This window comes from Triticum aestivum, chromosome 1A (genome assembly GCF_018294505.1).
Source record: "Triticum aestivum cultivar Chinese Spring chromosome 1A, IWGSC CS RefSeq v2.1, whole genome shotgun sequence".
In the NCBI taxonomy this organism is placed as follows: domain Eukaryota; kingdom Viridiplantae; phylum Streptophyta; class Magnoliopsida; order Poales; family Poaceae; genus Triticum; species Triticum aestivum.
The window spans coordinates 22,741,777-22,760,674 of record NC_057794.1 but is presented as its reverse complement, the minus strand read 5'-3'; the positions used below and the strand labels follow the sequence as shown (position 1 = coordinate 22,760,674).

General features: G+C 50.8%; 1 protein-coding gene across 1 annotated transcript; it reads left to right on the top strand.

Annotated features, from left to right (window-relative positions):
- Positions 1–1,748: 1,748 nt before the first annotated feature.
- On the top strand, positions 1,749–4,147 carry LOC123187290 (F-box protein At5g49610). Its single transcript, XM_044599115.1, has 2 exons — positions 1,749–1,862; positions 1,958–4,147. Exons 1-2 carry the CDS (start codon positions 1,749–1,751, stop codon positions 3,065–3,067), a joined length of 1,224 nt encoding a protein of 407 aa, XP_044455050.1. The 3' UTR covers positions 3,068–4,147.
- The last annotated feature ends 14,751 nt before the right edge of the window (positions 4,148–18,898 follow it).

Genomic DNA, 18,898 nt, shown 5'->3' with positions numbered 1-18,898 from the left:
ATCACCAAGACGGAGGAATAGCAGAAACAAATTGTTTTGACACGGTGTTATCCCCATCGTTGATGGGGCACCCCTAAAAACAAACTACGCCTGTCCTATACCTCTACCAGAGAGAAATTGGAAGGCTCACCGCCCGCTCCCGTCACTGGAGTGGCAGACGAAGACGGACGAGGACCCAGCGTCTCCGGTGTTGAGGAAGCGGTAGGAAAGTGGCCTCCTGATCGCCTGTCTCGGGCGGTTCCAGAAGCGAACGAAGCGGTTCAGCCTTTTGCTTTTGTGTTAGAGCATCTCCAACAGCCGTCGAACGCGTCACGTGCTAAAAATTACTTTGCTGCACGCCCATCGTCTGGTTTGGCGCGGCGGGCAGCGCTGACTCTAGCAGCCGCGCTAAAATGCAGCGCGCGCACCTCGAGCAGCGCGCGCGACTCTGGCACAAACAACATATGCATTCCAAAACAGAAGCAAAAAGATCAAACACAAACAAAAAAAATCAAAAATAAAATAGTTCAATTTCATTATTACAACTCAAACAAACAGTTTATCGTTCAATACAACAAATAGTGCAATAAACACAACAACGTACAAATCATGATGCTCTTTATCGTCCATTCCATGCCCATCCATAGCCAAGTGATCATCAACTAAATCAGCCGGGATATCGTATGCCAACATACGCAAAGCGTCTGTCACCTTCTGAAAGGTGCTATGCCCGAGCTCTCCGGCAGCATTCCTCCTTCGTTGAAAAAATCGGTCATGGCTCGCTAGTTTCTCTGCAATGCGCCTGAATAACTCGGTGCTCATCCTAAACCGGCAACGAAAATACGACTTGGAGTATGTGGGATTCTCCGCAAAATAATGCCTGATCAATCTGTCGTGGGTATCGATCCTATCCCTCCAAATTTTTTGCCGACCCATAACCAAACCACCGTGCTTCGGGTTTTTTTATTGATGTGCATAGCTAGGATCATTGCAAGATCCTCCTCTTCCATATCAAATTCTTCTTTGAAAGAATCATACGACGAACTCATCTAAAATGTTGAATACTATGCTATAAAAACTACAATCAACATGCACCAAAATCATGAAGTTTGAGCAATACATACCTTGCAGCGCAGGGGCAGGCCGGGGAAGCGCTGGAACAGTTGCCGGATGGCGCGGGCGGTGGCGGCGCCGCGGCTGGAGGGGGGAGGGGGGTGAGTTGCGAGCGAGCGCGTGAGAGTCCAGCGCGCGGGAGCGGGCGCAGCAAATAAGCGGCACGCGATGGAGTTTCGACCCGCGCGCTGAACTAGATATGCCGCATGCGCGGTTTTTACGCGCCGGTTGGAGTCACTATACCGGTTCCGCGCGCGCTAAAATGGGTAATTTTGCGGCGTGGTGCTTGTTTGGCGCGGCTGTTGGAGATGCTCTAAACGAACGAACTAGGGTACTGGTGCGGCCCACTACTAGCTCCGTGTTGACGAGCTGAATTACAGTGTCGCATAAAAGCGATCTATATTGTCGCGCGCCCCTTAATAATTTTTTCATGGAAATCATATGATTACGTTTAGGGCTGGAAACCAATTGGGCCGTTCTCCCTCGCACGGAGGACACCGCAGCCGGTAAATTCCCCATCCCAAACCCTAGACCTCGAGACAGTTCTGGGGAGCCGAGGCGAGGGCATCGAGGCGCTGATCCACAAGACGGGGTGGACCGGTGGAGGATGCCACCAGGAGGAGGAGGAGGAGGAGGAGGAGGAGGAGGAGGCAGGCATGGCTGCACGGAGGAGGACAGCCCGCCGGCCACCCGGCGGCCGGCGCCGCCACGACGGCGGTCCGCCCCATCGTACGCTGCCGTTCCCCGACATTGCTACCGTGGCTTGTGAGGTTTGCTAATTGCTACCCCGCCTCATCCTTCTTCCAGTCTTCCATCCAGAACTAGAAACCTAAAACTAAATCGTCTCTGCCATTTGCACGAGAAGAAGCAGAAACAACAGCCGGTGGAGAGCATGAGCATCCCTGAAGGCCCCCTCGTCGAGATCCTCTCGCGGGTGCCCTACAAGTCACTCTGCCGCTTCAAGTGCGTGTCCAAGCCGTGGTTCGCCCTCTGCTCCGACCGAGAAATCCTCAAGAAGTCGCCGCAGAGCCTAGCCGGATTCTTTCTCAACTTCGGAGGTAACATCTGTGTCCGTAATTTATCTGGGCGAGGCCCGCCTCTGGTCGACCTCAATCTCCAGTTCCTGCGCGAGAACTACAAACGCGTGTGGCTTGAACAATGCTGCGGCGGCCTTCTCCTTTGCGACTGCGCGAAATCCCGTTCCCTCGGAGGCGGAGGCGGAGGCGGACATGACTATGTTGTGTGCAATCCTGCAACTAAGGAGTGGACTGTGCTGCCTCATATACAATTTTTGGTTCAAGGCATCGTCAATGTCGGACCACTCATTTACTTGGGCTTCGATGCGGCCGTTCCCTCCCGCTTTGTGGCGTTTGCCCTGTCTGCACCCGAGGCACCAAACCACGGACAAGTGTCTATCTACTCATCAGAAACTGGGCGGTGGACTTCTGTTCAGAGTAAGTGGGCCTCTGGAACCACTGTGAATAGACATGCAGGGTATGTGTTTCTGAATGGCGCTATGCATTTGACTACCTTTAGTAACTCAATAGTCACGGTCGACGCGGAGGGGAAAGTTTGGAGGGAGATTGAAATGCCAGATGACTTGCCAACCCTGTTTACACATTATTCCATTGGCCAGTCTCAGGGGCTCTTGTATGCTTGGAGGATTGAGAATGTTGATGATTACCAACTCTATATTTGGGTTCTAGAGGATTACATTAATGGAAAGTGGGCACTAAAGCATACAATGAGCGTTTTAAAATTGTTCACAAGGCATCACAAAGGATACTCCTATTCCTATACCATGTTTGCAGTCCATCCAGATTGTAATGTGATTTTCGTTACCAACAAACAGAAGTTAATAATGTCGTACAATATGGATAATCAGAAAGTGCGTGTCTTCTCCACTTCTACACAATCCAGGTTTGGTCTACCTTACATTCCCTGTTTTGCAGAATGGCCGTCAGCTGGTCAGTGAGAGTCAGTGCAGAATGACACGACACGGTATGAAAAAATATAAGTTGCTATGGACTTAATGTGCCAGTAGCTTGGATATGTCCGAAGTCCTATGTCTTTATCTGTTGGTGTTTGGGTGCATGACTTTTGTGGCTTCAAACAATGTTGGTTAGAGAAGACTTTGTAAGGGTAAATTGGTAAAGCTTAGTTGCCTGAATGAACCTAGTCATTCAATCTATTTGCCATCATGTATTACTGGTTATTGTCGCAACTTGCTAGCTCTTGCTATGGGTAGTTTAAGACACTGAGAGTGCATTATTTATATGTGAAATGGTTTGCATTTTCACCTCTCTTCCATTTATTTTGTGCAAGTAAATATCTTCTACAATATGTACATACTATTATCCATCAATGCCAAATATTCATTTCTCCCTGTTTTTATGCATTTGTAAGACAGTTCTTTCAAAACCTAGGAAACATAGTTCTTTCATCTTGTTTTGTGGTCAAGGGAAGAGGACTTTCTGAGGGAAACAGAAAAAACATGATTAACATATAGATATGTCTAGTAATATTGGGATGATACCATGCATACAATAAGTTCACCATTCACCACTATCACTTACACTCCCCCGATTTATTTTTAGTTCTTGATTACATAGAGCTGTCACTGCGAGGACTATTCTCCTAGTTGAATTCTATCTAGATTGTTAAATTGATAGCTCGCCATCCAACTAAATCTATTTTTCAGCATCTTATGATTTTGTTGACCATAATGTTACCTCACAGTACTTTTTTGTCCCGTACTGTCTACCCAGCATTCTGCTAGACTGTATTGAGTTCCTTGAATTTGTTTCTAATTGTCATTTTCATTTTTACTTTTGCGCGCTCTTTACGACAAGCTGGGCAGGACACCCTTTATTTAGCAATACCACACGAGACATGTTAGCTTTGCCCCATTACTTGTAACATTTTTTTTCTAATGCTAAGTTTTTTTTTGAATTGTTTTTTTTTGAGGGCTAATGGCAGGTGCTCTGCCTTTTCATTATAGTTCAGGAATTTACAAGGGAAAAAGTCTGAAGCCCTAAGGCAGACAAAAAAGATAAAGATACAGCAGATATACAAAGCTAAGGCCTCACGTTGGCCATGTCCAAGTATGCTAAGTCAGACCTGGCTAAGCAAGCCACCATATCAGCAATTGAAGACAGGTTTTGAAATATTCTTCGGTTTCGCTCATTCCAAATATTCCAGGCAAAGTATAGCGCAGCTGCTGCCTTTTTCTGCTGCCCATAGGCAAAACTGCTCCACCAGGTTGCGATGGAGGTGAACGGCAAGGTTGCTTGAAGTTGAAAGTTAGGCAGCATGGTGTTGATCTTCTGCCACACTTCCTTTGCAAATGGGCAGCCACAGATCAGATGAGCGGCAGTCTCAATCGTTTGGTCGCAAAGGGAGCAGGTGTCGTTGTGTTCACATCCTCTCGCGCGAAGACGGTCAGCAGTTGGCAGTCTATTTTGAGACAGAAGCCAACCAAAGAATTTGATCTTTCCCTCCACCTTTGCTTTCCAAAGGGCATTCAACTCAGGCTTCGCAATGGTTCCGATGAATTGGGCATCATAAGCAGTGACAGCAGTGTATGATTTGTTGTCATTCCATTTCCACTCAATGTCATCCGGTTGATCCGAGAGGTTAACCCCTTGTATCCAGTGCCAAAGGTCAATGAAACTGATTAGATCCTCAGTGGTGCTAAGTTGCTCGATTCCTTTCATCCAGCGGCCCCGATGGAGAGCAGCCGCCACCGAGGCATTTTTCTGCCTTGCAAGCTTATGTAGGTTTGGGGCGATGTCCTTAGGTGCAGAGCCATTTAGCCATGAGCTACTCTAGAATTTAGCACTTTGACCATCACCAAGCTTGACAATTGTGGAGGCGTTGAACAGCTGCATGTCAGTGCTAGTGCATGGAATTTGCAATCCAACCCAAGACCTATTGGGGTATTTCCAGGAGTACCAAGCCCACCTTAATCTCAAAGATCTGCTGTAGAAAGCTAGGTTTTTTATTCCAAGGCCCCCAAGCTTTTTGGGGGAGCATACTTGTTGCCAATTGACTGCACAGTGGCCTCCTTTGGCCTCTTCTTCTCCTTTCCAAAGAAAACTTCTTCGAAGCTTGTCAATCCTCTTTACAACCCACTTGGTTGGAGCAAAAATTGCCAGATAGTACGTGGTCAAGGAGGTTAACACCGAGTTGATGAGAGCCAGCCGTCCCATCCTGTTAAGTAATTTTCCCTTCCAGCCCGCAAGCTTTGCTGCGATTTTATCAATGAGCACTTGAAAATCCACCCTCCGAAGCTTGCGAATACTCAGAGGCATCCCAAGGTACTTGCACGGGAGGGAGCTGATTTCGCCCTCAAACTCAGCTAGAACCTCCTCAATCACATGGTCCTCACATGCAATTGGGTATGCTGCTGATTTGTTGAAATTTGTACAGAGGCCGGAGATCTTGCCAAAGGCTGCAAGGATGGATTGAAGAGCAGCCACTTCAGCTCGGACAGGGTTCATGAATAGGGCAGCATCATCTGCGTAAAGACTGACTCTGACTGAGGCACTGTGATGATTGATTGGACTAAGAAAATGTTCCTCAGTAGCTTTGTCAAGGATTCGTTGTAGGGGGTCAATGGCCAGCAGGAAGAGCAATGGCGAGAGCGGTTCGCCCTATCTCAGACCTTGGCGGTGAAGAAAAGGAGCCCCAGCTACACCATTTAGGATGATCCGCGAAGAGGTAGAGGCGAGCGAGATAGCAATCAGGTCTCTGAATCTTTGGCTGAATCCCACTTGTTTCAGAACATCAAGAAGATAGTCCCACTTAACCGAATCAAATGCTTTTGCAATGTCTAGCTTCAGGAATAAGGTAGGTTTCTTTGCACGGTGTAGACTCTGGATCAGGTTTTGAACATAAAGAAAGTTTTCTTGAATACTTCTTCCCCTAAGGAAAGCACTCTGACTAACCGAGATGATGTGTTGTAACTCAGGACCAACTCTGCTGGCAAGAAGTTTTCCAAGTATTTTTGCAACGCTATGAGTTAAGCTGATTGGTCTGTAGTCCTGTGGTCTGAGGGCATTTTCTTTCTTAGGAATAAGCACGATGTACGCCGTGTTGAGGAGGTTCCATTGTTTGCCATCAAGAGCAGACATCTGGTTGACTGCATTGAGAAGGTCAATCTTGACAGTGTGCCAACATATTTTGAAGAAAGTCCTGATAAATCCATTAGGCCCAGGTGCCTTCTCAGCGGCAATATCAAAAATAGCAGTCTGCAATTCCTCGAGAGTGAAGGGCTGATCAAGGTGGCTTAGATCAGCAGTGGGCATATTGATGTAGTCCCAGTTCAAACACTTTTCAGTTGCTTGGCGTTGCCCCATTAGGGTGTTGAAGTGATCAAATAAAACCCCTGCTTTGTCATTGTGCTCCGTTGCAACTCTACTATCCACATGTAAGAAGGGGATGTGGTTCTTTCTTCTTCGGCCATTTGCTCGCAAGTGAAATAATCTTGTATTCGCATCCCCGGCTTTGATCCAAATCAACCTGGATCGTTGGCGCCACTTGATCTTGTCAATGGCAGCTAGTGCAAGTAATCTGGACTTGAAAAAAAACATGCAGCTTTAGTTCCTCAACAGAAAGTGGCCGCGATTCTTGTGCGACGTCCAACTGGAAGATCACTTCGGATGCAATATCAGCAGCCAATTTTCTTTCTTTAAGAATTTGCTTGCTCCATTTTCTGAGGCCTTTTGCCGTCCTGGTGAGCTTGATGTGTAGCCTGCGAATGTGATCGGAGCAGGAGAAAGGTTTCTTCCAAAAATGTTCAACGGTTTCTCTGAACCCTATTTGCATTGCCCACCAAGCTTCGAATCTAAAACCAGAGAATCTCTTGTTATTGAGTTTTTTGAGAATTAGAGGGCAGTGGTCAGATATTTTGGTAGACCCAGCAAGCATTTGGAAGTCAGGAAATTTAGCCTCCCATTCCTCGGTAAAAAGAGCCTTGTCAATCTTTGTCATGGTGCAGTTGAGCCTCTCATTGGACCATGTGAAGCGTCGACCAGTGAGTGGTAATTCTTTGAGGTTGAGATCGTCAATCGCTGCTCTAAAGCTTCGCAGCAGTCTCAGATTGATGTTTTGGTTGCTCTTTTCATCTGCCTTGCTAATCAGGTTAAAATCCCCAAGGATAAGCCATTCCGGAGAGCAAACTATTTTCAGGTGTCTCATTTCCAGCAAAAAGTTGGATTTCTCATTATCAGCTTGAGGCCCATATACTCCAGTAACCATCCAGTCAAAATTGCAAGAAAGATCCGTGACCATTACAGTCAAAGAGTACATGCCAGAGAGATGCGTAAGATTAGTAATCTTCATATGATCTGTAGATGCAGCGATGAGGATTCCGCCACGGGTACCATCAGCTGGGAGGTATGCAAAGTTGTTGACAAAACGACTCCCCAAACACTCAGAAATAATTTGGTTGTTGATGACGTTCAGTTTGGTCTCCTGGATGCAGACCAGTCCGCATTGATGATTCTGAACAAAATTTGCTACAACTTTCCGTCTAGCAGGGTTGTTTAGCCCTCTAATGTTCCAACTTAAAATGTTGTTATCCATTGGGAAACCAATATCAACCAGCAGCCCTCAACAGCAGGAAGTAAAGAGATGTGCAGCGAGCCGATCAAACTAAACAGGGAACAAATAGTTGTAGGCACACAGCAGTGGGGAGCAGACTTCTTGGGGCTGGACACACATGAAGCTTCACCCATGCAACAGATACTAACTTGTAGTACATAGGACAGGTCATCTATATCAGAAATGACACAGAGCATACAGATGCCAGAACACATAAAAAGGGAGCAGTCATCGCTAGACTGAATACTACTAAAACAACACAGCCACATGGTCTTCAGCAGATAAACTTTTCGAGGTTGCCAGGACTCAACAGCTAGAGAAATGCAATGACTCCACAATTGACCAACTGATTTCAGGGTGAATGGATACATATGGAAACTTTGAGCAACCTGATCCACGGAATCGGGGCTCACTGTACCGCAGGTCCAGGAGCCGATGCTCGCGGTGCCTTGCTTGCAGCGGCGCAACTACTGGGCTTGCCGGTGGAGGAGACGAGGGAGGTGACCGCCGCGATGAACTCTGAGCTGACTGGGCGCTTGTACAGGTCCTTGTATTTCTGCAGATTGGCCTCGGTTGTCGGTGATTCATCATTGGGGAGCTGGCCATTCTTCTTGAGGAGCACGGATTGTGCCTTGGTCAGTGAGTTGAGTCTGTAGTTGGGCTTGCCGGCAAGGCGCCCACTCGGGCACTGGTCGTCGGTGAGGGTGTGTTTCTGTGGCAGTGGTGTTGGCGGCGGCGTTGGCAGCACAGGGGTGGGGCAAAGCAAGGTGAACGAGTTGACGAAGCACTGCAGCTGGATCTCTTTAGGGGATGTAGCGATCTCAGGAGGCCCAAAGGAAATGAGGTCCTCCATCACTGGGGCCAGGGAGCCTTGGGCCTCACTTGTGGGTTGCAGAAGTGGCCAGCCCAAAGATCTCTGGGCTTCATTTGTGGGCTGCAGAGAAGACTGTCTCGCCTGGTTCCCCACAGCAATGCAAGGATCAGACACCTCTGGGTCAATCGTAGAGTTGACCGGGGCCAACCCGGACGGAGCCTCACGCGCATGCAGAGCCCTGTCGTCCATGCCAGGGTTAGAGGGCGGCAGCACACCTGTTCCCACAGGAGACATGGGAATGGCAACTGCACTCTGTCCATCAGGCAAAGGGGTGGGAACCAGGTTCCCAATCTGCATGCCCGGTGTTGCTGCATCAAGCAGAGCCAGATCATCAGGGAGGCCAGCTCTCAGGCCAACGGGCAAGGCTGCCTCGCCAGGGCAGTGCAGCAAGTGGCCCTCAACATGGATAGAGGCGTGGGCGTGCTGTCTCCCGGCCCCATCATCAATTGCAACATTGACCGGAGCGCCCTTTGGTGCACATAGACGGCGTTGCCAGCCAGGGTCGCCGGAAGAAGAGTCACGCATGAAGGAGTCGTCGGCGTTGTCGCGATGGCCGCCGTCGCTGGATCTTCGACCAGAGGCGCGGCTGGGTCCTCCGCCGCCCGGCCTGCCTCTGTCGTTGCTGCCAGATGAGCCGCCGCAGCCGTCGCGATCACCGAAGTTGAGATGAGAGTGCACCGGACGCCTGCCAGTTCGGAGTGCGGGGAAGGTTCCGTCCTCAAAGCGCAGCGTCCATCGGTAGTGCCACTTGGCACAGTCGTCGTACACCAGCGAGCCGTCGTCGTCGGATGGTATGCCACTGATGTCGCTGATGGAGCTTCTGCCGCTGTCAATTTTTGGCTGCACCGTGTAGTCGTACACTCGGTCGAGGTGAATCAGAACTGGGTAGACAAGCAGGTTGACGGGGCTGGAGCGCGTCGCCGCGCCATTGCTGCTCCCCTCCATCAGCTGCCTATGGAAGTCAGCAGAGCTTTGATCCGGCGGCTCCTCGACAGTGAGAGAGCCCATGGTGGCGGTCTTGGTGGCATCCTGCACCCACACCCACGCACAGCAGCAGGCCGACTCCTCGTCGCTATAAGTTTCTTCTTCGATGTGGTCGACGATGGCCGGCGGTGGGAAGAGCTGCTTGACGCCCTCAATCGACCACGCGTGCCGTGGCGGGCCCTCCAGGCACACCCTGATCTTGTACGGGAGCCTGATGAGGGTCGCGCCCACTCTTCTAGACCACGCCGAGAGACGCATGACCGCACGGCCGAAGTGCAACGTCGCCGTGTCCGAGAGCGCGGTATTTCTCACACGGCGGTCGGAGAACCGTATGAGAAAGTCACCGGGCTCAAAGACAGAGACATGGATGTCGGAGCGAGCAATTCCGAACTGCATGGAGGCGGCGACGGAGACGTCTTGGACGGTGAAGGACGGGCGATTGCCCAGGGTGGTGGCGATGACCGCGTGGTGCTCGAGGTCGCGCTCAGCGTTGGCCAGCGCCGGAGACCAAGCGACCGTAGCGGAGACCATCCGGGGGCGCAAGTTAACGTCAGGCACCGGGTTCTTCATCGGCGGTGGGGGGGCGACGACAGCGGCGGGGGCAGCCGGAGAACTGGTAGTCCTCAGCTCCGACGCGGGAGGGGCCGTCGATGAAGCCGGCAAAGCAGGTTCGGCGGGGGCGGCAGATGGCCTGGGCTTGAGGTGGACGTGGCACGCACGCGATGTATGCCCAGATTGCGAGCAGAGGAGGCACCGAGGTGGGCTATGGCAGGAGGAAACACAATGGCGAGGGGAGAGACAGCGAAAGCAGCAGCCTGCAGCTCTGGTTTAGAAGAGATGCTGGATGCGAGAAAGGGGGCACGGAGCCGCTGGCCTTGGATTCCTGCCATTAATGCGGCGATGCTGCTTCTCCTCCCGCCACCAAAAGCGCTTCCGAACCGTGCGCCAACCCCCATCTCCTTGATGACGCGCAGTGCTCTGGCCGGCATGGGCATCCTGCGCGGCTCCGGGAAACCTGGCACGCGCGTGGTCTTAGCGTGAGGGGGCGACAACCATCGATTGAAGCCTGCTAGCAGGGGCAGCGACACTTGAAGGCGGAGCAGGTGGGTTGTTGGAGATGAGGGCATCGCGGAAGGAGACAGGGCAGCGAACGGCTGCCACAGGTGGGGGGCCGGGCGGAGGCTGTTAATGCTAAGTTTTGAACACTAACGGGAATCGCTTAAACGTTTTTCATTCCATAGTAAAGCAGTAAGTTGCTCCTCTTAGTGCAGAGCTTGCTATATTGGCTTTCAGAAACGAGGATCAGGAAACGGATTTAAGAAACTCCCCTCCCGAAATAGAAATACTTCCTGCTGGAGTCTAAAGAGAAATACGGTATTTCTGTCAGACCATCACTGCTTTGTTGGCTGAATTTTGAAGTAGAAACGTTGAGGCAGGAAGGAACTGAGCAAGAGATCTGTTGAAAAGAATCTGAATATAATCTAATGTTCATTTACTTCTCACATTAGCCAGGACCTGATAATAAACTCTTGTTGACTGAGGTATGCCTCACAACTCCCTCAAACCGTGAAGAGGTTTTCTGCTAATTGTATGACTGGGCTGTTGCTTTAAGAATCCACACTTTCCCTAAAATAAAGAAAGCCTCACTTTAATTACTCACGTCACTCCAACGTCGACTGCTGCCCGCACCACAGGGATCTTTCCGGCTTGGACACGGCCATGACCAACTCGCCTGCACGGTGGTGCCTGGGCCGAACTATGAGCTCCGTCCGCACCAACGAAGTTGTGCTAATGCCACTGAAAATAATAGCACACTATAGCGTATTAAGAATGGGTGTGTCTAGCTCTCATCTAGATGAGACTTAACCAACTCACATCTAACTCCCACACCACTTGATTTTGATGAAGATTCGTGCGGGCAATTCCATGTAATGGAGATGCAATTATGGATGGCTGGTGGTTGTCAATTTTTCATGTGTTTGTAATAGGCAATTATGGATGGCTGATGGAGATGCAATTCCAAGATGCCTTCACAGAGGGACCTTTTCACTTGCTTGGGTTGCATATATACATGTGCTGATGTGCAGTCTGGCAGCTATGAAACTGAGCTTATTTTGGCGAAGAAAAACATTTGCTTCACCTGTTGGAAATGTTAGTTTCCTTCCATTGTCTTCCATTGGTGGTATCAAACTATCAACTGATGTAAGTGTAGGACTCACTCGTCGATATGTTTGTTAGAGTGGTGTATTATACCGCACAAGCTTCTCACTCATCACTATCACTCATGCATATGTATTGTGTTCTAATTCTTGTTTTGGTTGGGGGGAGTGTAGGACTCACTCGTCGATATGTTTGTAAGACTGGTGTATTATACCGCACAAGCTTCTCGCTCATCACTATCACTCATGCATCTGTATTGTGTTCTAATTCTTGTTTTGGTTGGGTTGTCCGTGATCAATGCTGTCCTACTTGAGTTTGCACTAGACAGTTTAAATTTATCTTATTTTGTCCAACTAAATCTACTTTGGAGCATCTGACAATGATTTCTGTTCACTACCTAGCACACTGTGAAATGTTTTTCTAGTTCTTTAATTATTATATCCAACGGTTTAGTGTGTCTAATTTCTACACTTCTCAGTTAAAAGAAAATAAAAGTAAAAGGTAAGCTTAGTACTAAAAGTTCTTACTGCACCTTGGATCAGAATACAAACATCTTGACTTTACATGTCTCAGTCTCTTTGAGCAAAGAGAAGCGTACCAGCCTAGCGGCACGCTCTACGCCACGGCCGTTCACCGCGCACTCCCGCTTGCCATCGTTGCTAGGACCTCACCCTGGCACGGTGCAACGTCCCTCCAATCCCTCGTGCAGTGTGCGTGATCTCTCGAGCCCAGTTTTCCCGCGATCTGTTGAGGGTGAGACCCCAAGGCTGCATGCCCCATGCAACAGCAATCATGCCAATGCCTTAAACCCTCTTCACCCGCTGGCTGCCGCGCATGACGCCCAATCTGATCGCTCACTCGACAAATACGATGTGATGGGTCTTCCGGCTTACCAGGATGTTACTGCCATTTATCGCGAAAACCAACTTAATAGCACGCCTGTCATGCGTCATAATTCCTACCTGCAGGCCCTCCTGTCCACTCCGGCACCTGGGAATCACGCGATTCCTGCGCAACGCATCGCCTCCACTACATGAGAGAGGACTGCAAAGCCTAAAGATTTGCATCTTAGATGCTTTCGATGCCTAGCCTACAGCCACCGGCGCAAGGATTGTAGAGACCCCATTGTCTGCTGGCTCTGCAGACGTGTGGGCCATGTGGCTTCCTAATGCCACTCCCGACGCGGCTCATCGTCTTCGCGCGCTGCCCCCTCCCCCCTTATAATGCGGCCTCCATGCCTACCGCTGCTCCAAGCTCTCCAGCCCGCCCCACTCCTTCAAGCTCTCTTGCCCTGCTTCCTCCCGAGCCCGCACCCCCCATCTCCATGGAGCCCGTGGTCCGAGGCCGCCCCACTTCCCTGGACATGCACTACCCCCTCCTCCCTGATCAGAATGCCCTAGTTTGCCTCGTCAACATCACTCCTCCCATGCCCGGCTTCCTCCCATGGCTTAAACGCCTCTTCGCGGATTGGCTCAACATCACAGATATCCGGTTCGCCGGGTGCGCCACTGGCACTGTGTTTGTAGTCTTTCTCCGCGAGGCAGAGCAGGTGGCCGCCCTGCGAGCCAGCCCGCTGATGACTGATACTCGTAGGGTGGACATCATGCCGCACAATGCGGGCGACAATTCCTTTACTTTCTCCTTCCGTCACATAGTTAGCCTATCCCTCGAGAAGATGCCGCTCGAACTGTGGGATCGCCGAGGGGCCTAATCCAGCATGGTTGGCTTTGCTAGCCTGCTAGGGGTGAGCTATGCCTGTATCCACGGGAATGACTTCTCCAGCATCCTTGTCCTCGTCAAAGTCGAAGCTCTTCAACACATCCCACACCACCTCGCCTTCCACTGCATCGACGGCGCCGTCATCTATGCCGACGTCGTCATTAACGAAGTCTGGGACGTGGCACGCACGCTGGGCTCGCACTCCTCCCCACCCTCCCTCCCAACAGCTACCACCCCCCCGACAACGGCGACCACGGTCCGGCCCGTGGGATCAGACGTGGTCATGCCAACCCACGCGCCTCGCGGGCATCCCATGAAACCATGGCTGACCGGGCCTTCCGCGCCTTCCAATACCCCCACTTTGCCACGTTTGGCGATATCCTCGCAATGATCAAGTTCTCAGCTAAGACTAGGATCCGGAAGGTAGACACGTTCGCCATCCCCACCATTGGCGAGGTAGCACACGAGGACGAGGACCGGCTTTGCCTAAAACCTATCCTCCTTGGCACCGAGGTCCGGCGGCCACATGTGGAGGCCGCCTTTGACGCTAATACCCTAAGCTTCACCTTCTCTGTCAAGCTGAGCAACAATCGCACGACCTCTGACATCGTTGTGGTCGGTCCTACCAGCACGAGCCACAACCATTTCCTTTGCTTTGATCTCACCCTTGGAAAGATCGAACACCACACCTGCAGATCTATCCTTTTTAAGCTCTGGCCTAAAACCCTCTCAGGAGAATTCTGTCCCCGCACACTTCCACTGCTACCTTCTATCGACTGCAGGCATCTACCCAAAGCTTTCGTCCCAAACTCGCTGATTCCTGATGTTGGACCTCTTCTTTCGCTTGCGGGCGAGAGCCGCTTCCCCAGGCTTGACAGATCTTTGGCGCAAATTTGAGCCCAGGCCCATCAGGTGATGGTGGCCAGGCCAATTTGTACGAGGCATGTACGTCCCGTGCCCGGCCCTTTCGTCGGCCTGTTGCCCGTGGGCTTCCTCTCGCCTATTGCGTGCACGGATATGCAGCACGGGGCCTGCGCAATCCTGCCTCTGGAGGTTGCTACTCGCTTCTGCAACTGTCGTGCTCCTCCCCTCCAACCCTCCGCCGCCGACCAGCAGAGCCACCCACCCACCCTGCAACTCCTAGATCCCCCGGCTGCGACAGCTACTATCGCCCTCCCAACTCCAGATGGGCCTCTGGTGCCACCTCAGCCGGCCGCGCCCGCGGCGGCAGCGGCGCAGGGCGCGGAGGAGGATGCGGAGCCGGCCCCGCACGCCCATGCTGTGGCGGCAGCGGCGCGAGGCATGGTGGAGGCAATGGATCCGGCCCCATGCGGCCACACTACCTTCCCCCGCCGGAGCCCGCGCATTCGGCAGATGTATGACGGGGTCCGCGTTGACCCCATCGAGCGCGCCTCCAAGCACAAGGCCTCTGCCAACCCGGCTGCCGGTGAGGGCAACAGCCGCCGCTCCTCAGGACGGAAGAGGTGCAAGACCGTCAAGGCGGCCTCCATCGTCGAGCTACCTCTCCAGGGCACCCCAAGGCCTCTGACCAGGGGCAAGGCCAAGCTGCTCGCACACTGCTGCGACCTGAATTTCGAGGCCGTCTGTACGGATGCAAGCTCATCCTCCTCTGACGCGTCAGGTGCTGCCCCTGGTTCTTCTGAGTCGACCGGGTCTGATCATGAATAGATTTACCATGGTACTGAGTAACGATGTTTCAAGCAAATGCATGTTAGTTCAAGCCTCCCCCAACGACTTTCTCCTTCTGCTTATGCATTGTATCGTAGATCATCCATCTAGTGTTTGGTCCTGCTGGACTATGTATCTGCATTGTGCTACATGTTTGCTTTCCACTGTCCTTTGCATTCAAAGCCTTGTAAGCTCGTCTGAGCAACTTTCGATTATCAATCTAGCATTTCGTCTGGTTCCACCCATTGCCATGTCTATTCCTCTGTTATCTGAGTGTTCCCTTATCTTTCATGCAGATTGCTAACTGGAATGTTAGAGGGCTTGGGGACTCTGACAAATGCTCTTTGGTCAAAGATGCACTGCTTGCTAGTCGCCGGAGTGTTGTTTGCTTGCAGGAGACTAAATTGCAGGTTGTGGACTCGTTCAAGGCAGCCTCCTTCCCCCCCCGCAGCTCAAAGATCCTTCGTACACATGCCGGCCAACGGAACAGCTGGAGGATTGCTCTTGGCCTGGGATGACAATGTCGTCTCAGGCTCAGAGATTTTCAAGCACATGTTCACTATAATTGTCAGTTTCTAGTCCCGGAGCAACAACGACAGCTTCGTCCTGTCCATGGTGTATGCCCCGTGCGACAACGCTGAGCGAGATGAGTTCTTTGCCGTAATGAATCATGCAGCAGACCAAGTAACGGGGCCCTGGATCGTTATCGGAGATTTCAACATGTACAGATTTGAGCACGAGAAGTCGCAAGGCAGGAAGAATTGGGCATTGATGGACAGGTTCAACACATGGATCAGAGACCACACTCTTGACGACATTGAAGTTGCCAACAGAAGATTTACCTGGTCCAACAAGAGATCAGAACCTACACTGGTAAAGCTTGATAGGGTGCTTGTCAACGCCGACTAGAACATGGGGTTCCTCAACACCTCCGCTACTACCCTTTCTGCCACAACTTCAGACCATGTGCTCATCGGTGTGGATTTCTCAAGGGTAGCACTCAAGAGCTCTTTCTTCCGCTTTGAGAACCACTGGCTGCTCATTCCAGAGGTCCGGAATCTGATATCATAGAGTTGGGAGAGAGGAACCAGGCAGCTCGCATCAGCCGCCACTTTGATCAATTTGAAGTTGAGGAGGACTAGAGCTGCTATCAGGGTCTGGGAACGCAAGAAGTCACCCATGCGAGAGATTCTAGCCAACTGCAATCATGTGGTTCAATACCTTGACTCCATGGAGGAACGCAGGCAGTTATCCATGCTGGAGGCCTCTCTGAGAAACCATGCCAACTCAAAAGCCCAGCAAATTATTTTGTGGCAAACCATCTTTTGGAGAAGAAGAGCTAAAATAAGAGGCTGCACTTTGGGAGATGAGAACACCAAGTTTTTCCACGCTGCTGCCAACTGCCAGCATTGCAAAAACAGGATCAAGCTGCTAGTTAAGGACGATGCAGAGTTCTACAATGATCAAGACAGACTTCAAATTGCTACACAATTCTTCAACGGCATCTTCGGCACACCTTCCGAGTCGTTGCCAACTCTGGACCCCGGAAGCTTATACGACCAGACTGATCTAAGCTCTTTGGAAGTGTCGTTCACCTGGGCTGAAATAGCAACAGTGATACAGAGAGCTCCGAATAATAAGAGCCCAGGGCCCGACGGCTTCACCAATGAGTTCTATAGGAGCTTTTTTGGGCTGCTAAAGGAGGACTTAATGCGATTTTTCCAAGCTTTCTATGACCATTGCAGTGACCTGAGCGGCATCAACACTGCCAATATTGTGCTTCTTCCAAAGAAAGAGAACCCAACAGATATCCGGGATTTCAGGCCCATTGCTTTGGTCCATAGTATACCCAAGCTTACAACGAAGGTTTTAGCAGTCCGGCTTCAACGTATCATCCCAAGCCTCATACACCCCTTACAATCTGGTTTTCTGCCTGGAAGATGCATAGCTGAAAATTTCGCTTTGGCAGCAGAACTGGTTCAGCAGGCAAAAAAGAGAAAAAAGCCAATGTTAGTGCTCAAGCTAGATTTTCAGAAAGCTTTTGATAGTGTTAGCTGGGATGCTTTGAAGCTCATACTCACAGCCAGAGGTTTTGGGAGCAGATGGGTCAGATGGATACATGACGTCCTATCAACTAGTTTGTCCAGGATAGTTATCAATGGATCTGCCAGAGAGAAAATCATGTTAAGGAGTGGTCTAAGGCAAGGGGACGCCCTCTCTCCCTACCTCTTCATCCTGGCAGCCGACGTTTTGCAACAGCTCTGCCAAAAGGAACACCAAGCGGGAAACCTCAACCTTTTGGGGGCGATGGCCCCTTCCCGCTCCTGCAGTATGATGACGACATGCTGATCTTAATGCAAGGAGGTATCCAACAAGCACGGGTTATCAAACGGATTCTACAAGCTTTCAGTGATTTCACCGGACTTAAGATCAACTATCATAAAAGCACTATCATGCCAGTCTGCCTAGACGATCTGACTTGTCAGAGTATAGCAGATATTCTACAATGTCAGGTCTCGGCTTTCCCAAGCACGTACTTGGGACTACCCCACTCTCTCAACAAGATCACTCATGGACTGTTGTTGCCAGTAATTCACAAAGTAGACAAGCGTCTGTCTGGATGGCTCGCAACCTTTCGGTCTTGGGGGGGGGGGGCGCCTCACCTTGGTCAACGCAGTGTTGGCAGCGATCCCCAGTTACTTCATGAGCTGTTTTCTATGGCCACAACAATCGCTAGACAAGGTCGAGCAAATCCTAAGGGGCTTCTTATGGCAAGGGAAAAACCAAGTCAACGGAGGGCATTGCCTAGTCGCTTGGGATGTGGTTACTTTGCCAAAAGAACATGGAGGTTTGGGGGTAAGAGACATTGCAGCACACAACAGGGCCCTCGTTTGCAAGTTCATGGCAAGGATCTTGCAGCAACGCGACGTGCCGTGCTACAACTGGTTTGCACACGCATATTGTCACAAGGAAATCCCCTGGTCTCCACAAAACCGGGACACAGCCATCTGGAGAGGTTTCAGGTCCACCTTGCATATGGTTATCGAGGCTACCAAATGCAAGGTTGGGTACGAACAGGGCACTGCTTTCTGGCATGACCATTGGCTCGAACCTGGTTGGCTCATGGCATGTTTCCCGTCTCTTTTCTCCTTCTCCACGTCCGAGTTTTGCACAGTGGCTTCCCAGTTTAGAGATGGACAATGGAGCATTCGGCTACATCCAAACCTCTCTTCCATAGCAACTCAGGAGCTTCACAACATGCTCGAGTTACTGCATAATATTCAGCCACATGAATGTATGCTAGATGTGAGGGAGCCCCTTCTAAGACACAAGTCTGTCACCACCTCTTATTTCTACCAGCTGTTCACCTTTAGAGGAAAGACTTGTCCGACAACCAAGTATATTAGGGACAAGATCATACCACACAGGCACCGTGTTTTCCTATGGATTTCCCTTCAAGACAGACACAACACTCGCAACAATATACTTAAAAAGCATTGGGACAAACTCGTTGCACACAACGGGTGTGATCTATGCCCGGCCGCACAGACAATGCACCACATCCTGTTACATTGCAAGCTGGCGCAGTCCCTCTGGTCCAAGCTAGGGATGCAAGACATTGTCGCGTCATCCATCGAAGTAAGAGAGCTCTTGTGTTCGCAGCAGTCGCGGGCTCGACACGGCAATAAGTGGCACATTTTGTTCACAGCATGCGCAGTCGCCCTTTGGAGCGCCAGGAATGATCAGGTGTTTCATGGATCCTTTTGGAATGAG

What these genes read in the sequence shown, in the direction of transcription:
- LOC123187290 (XM_044599115.1), top strand. Translation starts at nt 1,749, where the DNA reads ATGGCTGCACGGAGGAGGACAGCCCGCCGGCCACCCGGCGGCCGGCGC. An exon ending in TTGCTACCGTGGCTTGTGAG is followed by an intron (nt 1,863 to 1,957) that starts GTTTGCTAATTG and finishes TTGCACGAGAAG; the next exon opens with AAGCAGAAACAACAGCCGGT.